At 36.6% G+C, this 12,358-nt stretch overlaps 1 protein-coding gene and 1 long non-coding RNA gene across 3 annotated transcripts in view; both read left to right on the top strand.

The window, feature by feature from the left end:
- The window catches only part of LOC107638298 (HEAT repeat-containing protein 6), a 26,537-nt gene continuing 16,663 nt past the window's right edge, over positions 2,485–12,358 (top strand). For both annotated transcript variants that reach the window (XR_002360466.1, XM_016341510.2), the window contains exons 1-11: positions 2,485–2,769; positions 2,861–2,956; positions 3,054–3,235; positions 3,381–3,642; positions 3,732–3,799; positions 4,049–4,118; positions 4,192–4,557; positions 11,138–11,217; positions 11,346–11,397; positions 11,617–11,770; positions 11,920–12,007. Coding sequence is in view for 1 of the 2 variants with exons in the window: in XM_016341510.2 (XP_016196996.1) it covers positions 2,572–2,769; positions 2,861–2,956; positions 3,054–3,235; positions 3,381–3,642; positions 3,732–3,799; positions 4,049–4,118; positions 4,192–4,557; positions 11,138–11,217; positions 11,346–11,397; positions 11,617–11,770; positions 11,920–12,007 (1,616 nt within the window). In the remaining variant the exon portion in view is untranslated. The remainder of the gene's footprint in view (positions 2,770–2,860; positions 2,957–3,053; positions 3,236–3,380; positions 3,643–3,731; positions 3,800–4,048; positions 4,119–4,191; positions 4,558–11,137; positions 11,218–11,345; positions 11,398–11,616; positions 11,771–11,919; positions 12,008–12,358) is intronic.
- LOC110270836 lies at positions 4,573–8,249 on the top strand. Its single transcript, XR_002360467.1, has 2 exons — positions 4,573–4,653; positions 8,162–8,249. It is a non-coding gene; the product is annotated as an uncharacterized LOC110270836 (long non-coding RNA).

Here is a 12,358-nt window from a genome sequence, read left to right on the forward strand (position 1 = left end):
TTTTTAACCTATTGAAAATTTGGATTCTGTAGGTACTCGCATAACATCTCCTATTCATCGATCCGCGCTTGCCTTTATATTAGGAGTTATTACTTCCTTGGTAACTCAACACATGTACTCTTTACCTACTTATACGTTTATAGCGCAAGATTTTACTACTCAAGCGGCGTATTAAAAAAGTAATAAGAATTCAAAATGAAAAAGGTCGTCTTATTCAAAATCCCAATTATAAAATTTCTTCTCGCTCACTTCACACTTCGGAACGCACCGCTCTTATAGAGAGAGAAGCGCTTTAACATCTTCTTAAGCCGAAATGAAATGGCTGGGGAGAGGGAAGGTTCTCTTTTTTTAGTTTTATGGTACGGAAAAGAGTAGAAGTAATGAAGGATTTGGAAATGGCGGGATTAGAGACAAGGGTAATTTGAAGTTTTTTTTTAAGTGATGTTTTTAGTATTTGAATAATTTTTTTATACGAAATTTATTTTTTATGAGTAGAATCTTAATTTTTTTTATGGATAAATTTGTCAATATATAAAATTTGTGTGAATAAAATGATAATTTACTCTTTATTTATTAGTATATATTGTTATTATTTAAAATAGATCTATGCAAAATGTCATGATAATTTATAAGTTTTTTATTTTATCTTTTATTTAAAGCACAAAAAAAAAAAAAATCAAAATGTCCTGCTGGTACCTTTTAAAAGAAGTAGAATAATGTTACGAACTTATTTGATCCCTTCACAATATATGTTGCAGGATTTTCTTTTTTAAGAACTCATTTGATTTTTTCATAATGTAAAATAAGTTTATTTTATTGATCAATTAGAATTGTCTTCCAGAATTTATAATTGACTCAAAAAGTCCAATATATATACATTATTGGACCTTTTTAATATCAGTCACAAAAACCTTACTTCCAAAAATATTGTAAGCTAAATCCTTGCTGACAAATAACCAATCCGCAATGAATAGGGAGGGTATAGTAATGCTATGAATAATCCAGTATCGAATACTGGTAATAATATCAGCAAAAGAACGTTTTTCGGTGCTTCCAAACATGTTGAGCTCCATATATTATTGTACAGTCAAAGAGGGATCGATTCCATAAAAGATGAGAGCAGTAAGTAGAAATTTACTGAGAATCATCCTTTCTGCATGCAAAAAATAAAACCAATCAAGTGCAGAACCGTCTAAATAAGATGAAAAACAACGACATAAAACTTTATCTGATGCACCATTTACTATCATTATGGAGGTGAGCTTTTTGATGTATTTCTTCGAATCACCTAACCCATCATATGGGGTTAAGGTAGTTGGTAGAGTGAACCTCCTGGACAGCACGAAGTTCATCACCTCGACCGTGAATGGCTTGGGGGAGTTTTCGGGATCGTCATCTTCGTTCTCTGGCCGAACCTCTTCGTTGTGCTCAGGTTGTTCTTCTTCACGCCGAGCAGTTTCCAAGACATGCGTCGGTCCAGACTGATGCTCGGCTTCTTCCGTTTACTCTTGTCGATCATTGTTATTTTCAATATGAGTATTAGTTAACTCGACAATCTAGTTTACCATTCGCTGGTTCTCCTCGGCCATGCGCTGGTTAACTTGTTACAACTCAGTCACCATCCGAAGAAGTTCGGCTGGTGTAGGTGGGAGTTGATCAGCCATGGTCGACGGTGAAAGTGCTTGGGCCGATGAATAAAGAAAATATTATATTCTCGGCCCGACGGTGGGCGCCAATTGTTCCTGTATGGATACTTTGAGGGGAGCTCGGTTTCTACAAGTCGACGCCGAGTTGTTTCCTTCAACGTCGATCTATGAGTTTTGGGAAGTCCGAGCTTGCGCTTGTGAAGAGGGTGATCCAAAATGGGGGAGTGTACCTGCAAAGACACTCCGAAACTTAAATTAGTATTGAGAATTCAATGTGTCCTGTTTTAGATAGAATATCATACCTTTATAGGCGAAATAAGATAGATCGGTTACATTTCTGTTGGTCTCCTGAATTGAAGAGTAATGATTAGGTTTTGATGGGTGATGACGTTATATCGAACGTTTTGATTTTAGGATATAATCCGTTGAGCCTGTCTGTAATATAAGATATTGAGCCATAACGTAACTTGCCGAGTTATGATTGGTAATGCCGAGTTGTTATGTTGGATTTGCAATGGCCGGATCAATAACTATTCAATAATTAAATAGTATAGATTAACTTTTTTTTTTTCTCTAAAATCACTAAACAGTTTTAAAAGAGCTGCATCCATTTCATATAGGTTTGATTTAGTAAAATTTTTGGAAGGAGTGCTTGTGCGTTCTTTATTTTATATTTGGTAAGTAAAAAAAATCTTGTAACTTAAAAAAGAAATACTTTTAAAAACACCTAAAGTAAAATTATTTAAAATTGAGTTTTACTTATCAAAATTAAACAAAATATTTTTTAAAAACTAATTTTCATATCCTATTTTTAAAAAATAAAAACTTTGCAAAACCACTCCAAAATCTATCCAAATTGGAAAGCACCGTGCAGTGGTCACTGTTGAGTGATCTCTCGCTCTACAGTCTACACTCACTGCTTTTGATGGCGGAAACGGCGTCAAATGCAGCGGAAGCTCCAACGCCGCCGGTCAGGTTGTGGAGGACTGCGTTCTTGACGCTGAGGGATGAAACGCTAACGGCCCCTCCTTCTTCCTCTTCCACACCCGATTTGCTCCGTAACCTCATCTTCTCCCAATCGTACACTTTGCTATCCGCGCTCCCTGAACTTCCCTCTCACGAGGTCCTATTCTTCTCACTCCTTCACTCCTTCCTTCTCTTCTTATTCGCTCTACATCTGATCCTGATATTTTCTTTCGAATCTCTCTCTCTAGGTTTTGTCGGACATTTTGTTTCTGATGGAACTAGTTTCCGCCAGCTCCTTAAACCAAGAAGAATGTACTCATATTTATACCCAGACATCACGTTTGGTATCACTTTTTCTTCGTTATTCTTGATTGATTTAACTTTACAGGCGAATGTTTCTTGAAGCGAAAGTGATCTTGCTCGTATATTTTGATTTTACAGATCCATGATATATGTCGTGGTGTCTCCTTCGATGTGAATCCCTCATCTTTCACCGGTGTTGTTAATGCTTTCAGTAAGATGCTGGATCTCTTCCCTGGAAAAGTTGCCATAGACGATGAGTCAAACAGAATTCGCAGTAGCGCGGGAATAATCTCTGCTATTGAATGTTTGCAGGCTTTCAGGTTCTTTCATGCTGTCAAAAGAGAATTGACACATTGAGCTCATCTATGAAAATTTCTACCTCAATTTTTACTACTAATCAAGCATATTCTTAATGCGATATTGCCTAGAGAGTTTAAGGTAATGCTTTTATCTGCTCCTTGCCAGATGCATTATTACTTCGTCGCAAAGAAGATGGTTGCAGTCTGAAGATACATTACTGGTTAAATTTCTACTTGACACTATTGCTAGCTATCAAGCTGCATTTTGGTTGATACCTCATTCAATGAGCAAAGACAAGGTTGATATGAGATTATCCATAGAAAGCAGTTCCTGTGAATTGCAGACTGTTGCTTTTGGGATGCTCAGCAAAGCAATCTCACGAGCTGGTTCATCCTTCTCAGTTGATATGTGGAGATCTATGATTAAGGTATGCAATATTACTTTAGTCTTTCTTTCTATTTTTGTTTAAAGTTATTAATTCAAGCAAAATATTATGAATGATCTATTTTGACATAGGTGGTGAGGAAAACAATGGATTTCTTGGCACAAAAAAGTTCATTTGTGGAAGATAATGTGATGTCCAGGTAACCCATTTGCTGAGAAGACTTTTACGAAGTATGATATGTAGAAGCTTCATAGCTTTGTTTTTGTGTTTTTCTTGTGTTTTTCATTTTTTTTTTTACGTTGGTAGAGTTGCTTTCAGTTTTAAAAAAAAGTCAGCCTTTGCATGTGTGTGCATGTGGGTGTGATTGACAGAGGCAGTGATGAAACTGGCAGATAATAATGCTTAGGCAGCTTGTTATTTCTTACAAGTTGATGTATCTTATTTGCAGGTTTTATGAATCTTTTCTAAGCTGTCTTCATTTGATCCTCACTGATTCTAAATGCTCTGTTTCTGATCATGTAAGTCAAGACATTTTATTTTGATATAAACTATGAAGTACAAATTAATGTGTTATATGGATTCTTTTTCTAGGTGTCGGTTTTTGCTGCTGTTCTGCAAATGTTCTTAACATATGGACTTTGTGGTCTAACACCAAGTACACCGGTTCTTATTGGTCGCGGGGAGAAGGAATGTAATGCAGAGAGTCCACGGGCAAGCTGGGAACAAGTGAACAGGTCGAATCGTACTGCCTATAGGCCTCCACACTTGCGCAAGCGAGAGTGTTCAAAAATGAAGCTGAGTAGAGCTTGGGATTCTCAAAATATGTCAGATAGTGAATCTTCTGCTGTTAATTTTACATCTTCAGATTCAGATTTTAGTGATGGCGATGGATCAGCAAAAGAGAGCGGTGGAACACTGAACTCAAGGGTTAGAGTGGCTGCCCTCATTTGTATACAGGTACTTGAAATAAACGAATGGAGTGAGACAAGGATTGTGTTTTGGATGAATTCACTTAAGAGAATCATCTCTCAGTGTCAATATATATATACATAGGTACAGAAATAAAATCCCTTAATACTAGGAGATATGATAGAATCAGATCCCTTAATACTAGGAGATAGAATCAGATCCCTTAATACTAGGAGATAGAATCAGATCCCTTAATACTAGGAGATCCAATCAGAATCAGATATCTAAAGATGGAAACTATATCAAAACAGATCTAATCTAATATTCAACACTCCCTCTCAAGCTGGAGCATATAAATCATATGCACCAAGCTTGTTACATATGTATTGTATCCGAGGACCCCGGAGAGCTTTGGTGAAAATATCTGCAAGTTGATCGTTGGAGTTGACAAAGGCTGTTACTATTTCCCCACTTTGCAACTTCTCCCTTATGAAATGGCAATCAATCTCTATGTGCTTGGTCCGTTCATGAAACACAGGGTTGGAAGCAATATGTAAGGCAGCTTGATTATCGCACACCAGTTCCATCTTACTCGGCTCACAAAACTTAAGTTCCTTAACTAATTGCTTCAACCATATAAGTTCACATGTGGCAAGTGCCATAGCTCTATATTCAGCTTCCGCACTAGATCTTGCTACAACATTTTGCTTCTTACTCTTCCAAGATATCAAGTTTCCACCAATAAAAACACAATAACCAGATGTAGAACGTCTATCAGATGGAGATCCTGCCCAATCTGCATCAGTATACCCAACAATCTGGTTATGTCCTTTATCTTCATACAACAAACCTTTTCCTGGAGCACCTTTGATATATCTAAGGACTCTAACAGCTGCGTCCCAATGACTATCGCATGGGGAGTCAAGAAACTGACTTAGGATACTTGTGGCAAATGAAATATCTGGCCGAGTGACTGTCAGATAATTCAATCGGCCAATTAATCTGCGATATCTACCAGGATCTGCAAGAGGTTCTCCTTGATTTGGACTAAGTTTTGTGTTGGGATCCATTGGTGTATCTACAGGTCTAGAATCCAACATTCCAGTTTCTTCAAGAATATCCAGAGCATATTTTCTTTGTGAGATACAGATCCCAGCATTAGATTGTGCCACTTCAATTCCTAGGAAATATTTTAACTTCCCCATATCCTTAGTCTGAAAGTGATCAAACAAGTGCTGTTTTAACTGAGTGATTCCCTCATGATCATCTCCAGTAATGACAATATCATCCACATAAACAACCAGATATATGGAGGTCATGGAGGAAGAATGACGGAAGAAAACTGAATGATCTGCTTCACTCTGAAGCATGCCAAATTTAGAAATAACAGCACTAAAGCGACCAAACCAAGCTCGAGGGGATTGTTTCAAGCCATATAAAGATCGGCGTAAATGACATACTAAGCCGGAAGACTCCCCCTGAGCAACAAACCCGGGAGGTTGCTCCATGTATACTTCCTCCTCGAGATCACCATGTAAGAAAGCATTTTTAATATCAAGTTGATGAAGAGGCCAATGGCGAATGGCAGCCATAGAAAGAAAAAGACGAACAGATGCCATCTTCGCAACAGGAGAGAAGGTATCACCATAGTCCAAACCAAAGATTTGAGTGTAGCCCTTAGCCACAAGGCGGGCCTTTAATCGATCAATGGTTCCATCCGAGCCGACCTTAATAGTATAGATCCAACGACAACCCACAGTAGATTTGCCCGGTGGCAATGGAACAAGATCCCAAGTACCAGTAGAATGTAAGGCAGACATCTCCTCAATCATAGCCTGGCGCCACCCTGGATGTGAAAGAGCTTCTGCTATTGTTTTGGGTATCCCGTGTCCCGTGTATTGACACGACTTGAAAAAGAACTACGAACATGTTTACCTAAATGACAAGTTTGACACTCTAAGGTAGTAAGACGAGATAAACTCGGGACCATAGCTTGTAACTTCGAGAGGCTAGGATGTCCCAGGCGACAATGGACCACGTCCGGAGACTCAACAGTAGCAACAGAAGACACACTAGTAGTGGGTAAGGCAAGCCGATACAGTCCTTGAGACTCACATCCTGTACCAATCGTCTGTCCCGTCCCTCGATCCTGCACAATGACGGAGTCAGCAAAAAAGGTAACAGAACAATTGAGAGAACGAGTAAGTTGGCTAATAGAAATCAAATTGAAAGGACAATTGGGCATGTAAAGAACAGATTTCAAAGGTAATGTAGGAAGAGGAGTTGCTTGACCTATTCCCTTAGCACCAATTTTAGAACCATCAGCCAAAGTGATAGAAGGAAGAAATGCAGGGTGTTCAAGTTTAGAGAGGACAGAAGAAGTACCAGAAATGTGATCAGAAGCACCTGAGTCAAGGACCCATGGTCCAAGAGAAGAGGAATGAGAGATACAAGCAACAGAATTACCAGAGTGGGCCACCGAAGCAATGGGAGTAGATGCCTGCTTTGAAGCTTGGTACTTGAGAAACTCATGATAATCATTGCCAGAGACAAATATCCCTTGTGGTTGTGCGGCGGAAGACATGATGCAGACACTCAGAAACGGCCGGAAAACACCTGCAAAAGGGAAACGAGGGCCGGAAAAAGCCTGGGCAGCGGAGAAATTTTGGGGACAGGCCGAACTTGGCTTTCCGGTTCTGATTCTGGGGTTGCTTCGGAGTGGGTCTGATGTTTGACAAGGTTTTGGCCGAAAAAAAAACAGTTTCTGACGAAGAGACACAACTGATAGTGTCAGCTGGTGGGAAAAGGGAACACGGCTGAGAGATTGCAGCCGGAAAAGAAGAAAAACAAATAGAAACCAGAGCCGGGTCGGAACCTGCTCTGATACCAACTTGAAATAAACGAATGGAGTGAGACAAGGATTGTGTTTTGGATGAATTCACTTAAGAGAATCATCTCTCAGTGTCAATATATATATACATAGGTACAGAAATAAAATCCCTTAATACTAGGAGATATGATAGAATAAGATCCCTTAATACTAGGAGATCCAACAGAATCAGATATCTAAAGACGGAAACTATATCAAAACAGATCTAATCTGTATTCAACATTTCTAATATAGCTTCTCGTATAAAATGATACTTGATAGCTATATGCTTGGTCCTACTATGATGGACTCGATTGTTTGCCATTGCTATTGCTGATTTGCTATCGCACAATATAGTTGTTGGTTCTTGTTGCTTTCCTATGTCTTGGAATATTTTCCTTAGCCATATTGCTTGACTAGTAGCATTTGCAACTGCAACATACTCAACTTCAGCAGATGATTGAGCCATAGTTTCTTGTTTCTTTGATGCCCAAGAGAATACTCCAGATCCTAGTGTAAATGCATATTCAGAAGTGTTTTTCATGTAGTCAATTGATCCTGCCCAATCACTATCGGTATATCCAAATAGTTTTGGATCTTCAGTAGATTTATAGTGAATGCCATAATCCTTTGTACTGTGTAGATATCTTAAGATCCTTCTTGCAGCTCCATAGTGCTTCTAACTTTGCTTTTGCATGAATTTTGACAATAAACTTGTTGCATACATGATGTTGTGTCTATATATATATATATATATATATATATAAATATATATATACATAGGTACAGAAATAAAATCCCTTAATACTAGGAGATATGATAGAATCAGATCCCTTAATACTAGGAGATAGAATCAGATCCCTTAATACTAGGAGATCCAATCAGAATCAGATATCTAAAGATGGAAACTATATCAAAACAGATCTAATCTAATATTCAACACAGGTAAATTTCAAAACTATTGTGATGCAACCTCCGCGACAATAAGAATAAAAAGTTATTATATGAAAACCTAAATCTTGAAGGATGATGCTTGTAAATTCCATCTTTTTTTCCTACTCAACTTTCTAAGGTAAATTTATTAGAACTTCAATAATTAAGAGTGAAGATCTGAAGTTTATTTTGCCCAATTTTCAAATTCAAAGCTTTGCTAGAAAAAGGGAGAAAAGTTGTGTAGGATAAAAGAGGAGTTCTATTGAGAAGATAGAAATTTGCAAGTAGGGGCACAAATGGACCACAAAAGGGAAGAAAAAGCTAGCTAGATAAGAAACTATGAATGAAATTCAACTTTCAAATCACTTGAAATATTTGGTAATTCTTCTAACGTTGCTTTACACTGAAAAATGACCATATGCCTATTCCTATCCGACAAACCGTAGAATTGGTAAAAGAGAATGCAAAGATTTCGTTGGCAATGGGCTAGCACCCTGCCATGACAAGGCCGCAAGGTTAGAGTTGAATTATAGCTTGGCACTTGGTAATAGCCAACTAATTTAAGTAGAAAAAGTTGTGCCCTAACTAATAGCTTTTTGGCTCCTATAAGTGGTATTAGAATCAACGCCATGAGTTTGGTTATCAGGTAATGCCCAAGTATCGCATGCAGGTATTAGGGGAGAGGGATGTAGGTTGGAGGCTAACATTCTACCTTTGGCAAGACCCGGATTAGGTTGGATTTAGATTGGGTTGGAGGCTTGATTCTTGGATAGCATGACTTTGACATGTTTCAGGGTGGAGGGATTGTTGGCAATAGGCTAGGATCCTACCTTGGCAAGGCCGATATATGGTTGATGTCAAATCAGACCATGACACTTGGTAATGGCCAAGTGAGTTTAAGTAAAATGAGTTGCACCCTAACTAAAAATATTTTTTTGGTCTAGTGGTAAGTACTTGATTTAACAGAATTCATAATACGATAGCTTTGTTGAACATAGAACCAATGTTTGACCTATTTTCGTACTATTGTAAGTATTTTGGGCCCATTATCCATAATGGCTAGGAAACAAAGGGGAGATATATCATTGAATTTTGGGATAATCTTTGTTGGAACTTTCATTATATTCGAAACTTGAGTGATAGATAAATAACCTATTATTATCCCGAAACAAACTAGTCCAAACTCACTATGAAGCCAATTCCTCAAATTTGGATTCTTTTGAATTTTTCTTTAAACTTGCTTTCTGCAGCATTAGTTTCAGAAAGCAATCTTTTTTAGTAGCATAAGATGTAGAAATTTTATATCCGAATTGCTTTGGGTGAAATTCTATTTATTTGTTGTCGTAAAAATGAAAAGTACTATATATTTCTTCTTTCCTTAATGAACTGATAAGTTTGTGTTGCTAGAGATTGCTATTTGAAGTAAAAAAAGTTTGAATGGTTGTCAAACCATGTTAATGTTATAATTATTTTATATTATGAACTCATCTTATTGAAGAGGTGGTAAAATCTTGCTTTTGTTTAAATGGAACCAAACTGCACGATGAGTGCAGGTGTGTGGAAAAGATAAAAGAAAAATATCATTAAAATGAAGAAAGAATAATACAAGATGGGGCATGAAAAGTAATTGCTTCTGTTTAATTTCATTAGAATTGATTGGGTTTAATTCAACCATAAAAAACTAGCCCAAGAGGTGAGGGTTGGGTCACACTTATAAAGACCAGAAGCCATATCTTTGTTCGACATTAGACTTGTAGTAAAACCCCTTACGCCTAGGATTGGATATTTGGAGTGTGAAGTTTGCAGGACTAGACATTTGCGGGTGACCCAACTACATTGGATTCATCAACTTTGATACTATATTAGAATTGAATGGTCTGAACTCAACCTCAAAATCTAGCTCAAGAGGAGAGAGTTGGCTTACACTTACAGAAACAAAAAAGGCTATATCTTTGATTGACATGGGGCTTGTAATAAACTCTCAGACCTAGGACCAGACTTCTAGAGTGTGAAGTTTGCAGGATTGGACATTTCGGGGTGACCCAACTAACATTGGTTTGGATAGACTTTGATATCATATTAGAATGAGTGTGTCTAACTCGACCCAAGAGTTAACTAAAGATGTGAGCATTTCTCCATAGAGAAGGATCATAGAGGCCGTATCTTTGATCAACTTAGGACTTGTAATACAATTAATGTTTTAATATGCACAAGAGAGAGAGAGGGAATAAGATTTGTCATATCAAACCTACATGTTTCTTTTTTTTATTCACTTTGCCCCTTTCTTGCCTCAAGAACACATAAGTGGGATAGATCTTGAACATATTTCCTCTAGAACCAATGACGGGCAATTATTGACTTTCTATTTCCCCCCCTTTTCAATTTATTTTTTGTAACGAGTCACATTTATTATTATTATTACTATTACTATTATTATTGGGTTCAATTATTCTATTAGTATCTATAGCTTTACTAAAATTTTAATTAGGTCCTTATAGTTTAAAAGTTTGTAATTAGGTTCCTATATTAGATAAAAATTTGTAATTTGATCTTTACTAGTTATTTTTTAGAAAAATGCAATAATCTTATAATATTTGCTTTTAGAATATTCCATAATTCATCCTACATCAAACGCAAAAACGACTATTCCAAAAATATTTTGTATTTTCTAACAAAAGATAATTTGAGAGGATCTAATTGAAAAATTTTATCTAACATAGGGACTTAATTACGAACTTTTAAACTATAAGGACCGAGAGAGTAATTAAGCCTTATTACTATTTTGGTGTGCTAAATTATGGATTACAATTTGGTATTGTTTGTAAGGACCTTTGTCAAGCGGATTCTAAATCTTTCTCTATGCAATGGTCCCTGCTTTTACCAACTAGTGATGTGCTACAACCAAGGTATGACCAAAGGATTCTCCTTCCTTTCTTAAATTGAACTTCCATTATATTTTTCTCTCTATTTGACTTTGCTTTTTTTTTTTTTTCAATATTCAAAATACTAAATTTTTAGTTTTTCATATTCATAGGAAGCGTGATGCAACTTTAATGACATGCTTGTTATTTGATCCATGTTTGAAGGTAATAGCTCTATTTTATATAATTATATCTGAGTGTAGCTGCATATACTTTTGATATGCATTCATCTCATCTGTTAGTTTTAGCCCAACACAATTTTCAATATCGAAGTTTTCTGGCATTTTTCTGCTATAATACGTTTAGGTTTTAGACTTCTTCTATGATATTATTGTTCTTGTTATAGTTATTACCAGCTTAGAGAAGGTTGTCAATGTTATGTAGGTGCGAATGGCATCTGCATCCACACTAGTGGCCATGCTGGATGGTCTTTCTTCCATCTTCTTGCAAGTAGCAGAATATAAGGATTCTAGCAAATTTGGATCTTTTACAGCTCTTTCAAGTTCCCTTGGGCAGATTTTACTGGAACTTCATAGAGGTACCGACATAAATTGAGAAATTTAACTGACTTAGGCGGTGTTTTAATTTTTTTTTTTTTTGTGTTGTGCTGATTTTTTTGCTCTTTACTTTTCCATGAATAACTTTTTCTTAGCTATTTATACTTGTGTCCTTATTTATATTTTGTAGGTATTCTGTTCTCAATACAGCAAGAGGCCCATGGTAAACTGCTGGCTTTGTTGTTCAAGATTCTTCGGCTTGTGATATTATCTACACCGTATGTTCCTCTGTTCCAATACAATTTATTTGGACTTTTCAGTTGAAGTTGCAATCTTAAGTTTCCCTTCTGTTTTTGGTTTTATTTGTAATGGGATAATCTTTCAATTTTGTTTCTTGCTTTTCGTGGTGTTTGATACTGTTATTTTGGAGTTAGTCATATTCTTTGGTCGCATTTAAAATGCATTGGGGTTGAAAAACTGAAATAGGATGATGAAAGTGGGAGGCCAAATAAGAATTTTGTCAAGTCAGTTGTTTTAATCTATATTTGCATAGTTACCTTGTTAAAATCAGAGGGGTACTGTAGAAATAGTTGGACATGAAAAAAGATTTTTTTTTTGCTTTTTGTTGG

The sequence above is a fragment of the Arachis ipaensis genome, chromosome B04 (genome assembly GCF_000816755.2).
Source record: "Arachis ipaensis cultivar K30076 chromosome B04, Araip1.1, whole genome shotgun sequence".
Taxonomy (NCBI): domain Eukaryota; kingdom Viridiplantae; phylum Streptophyta; class Magnoliopsida; order Fabales; family Fabaceae; genus Arachis; species Arachis ipaensis.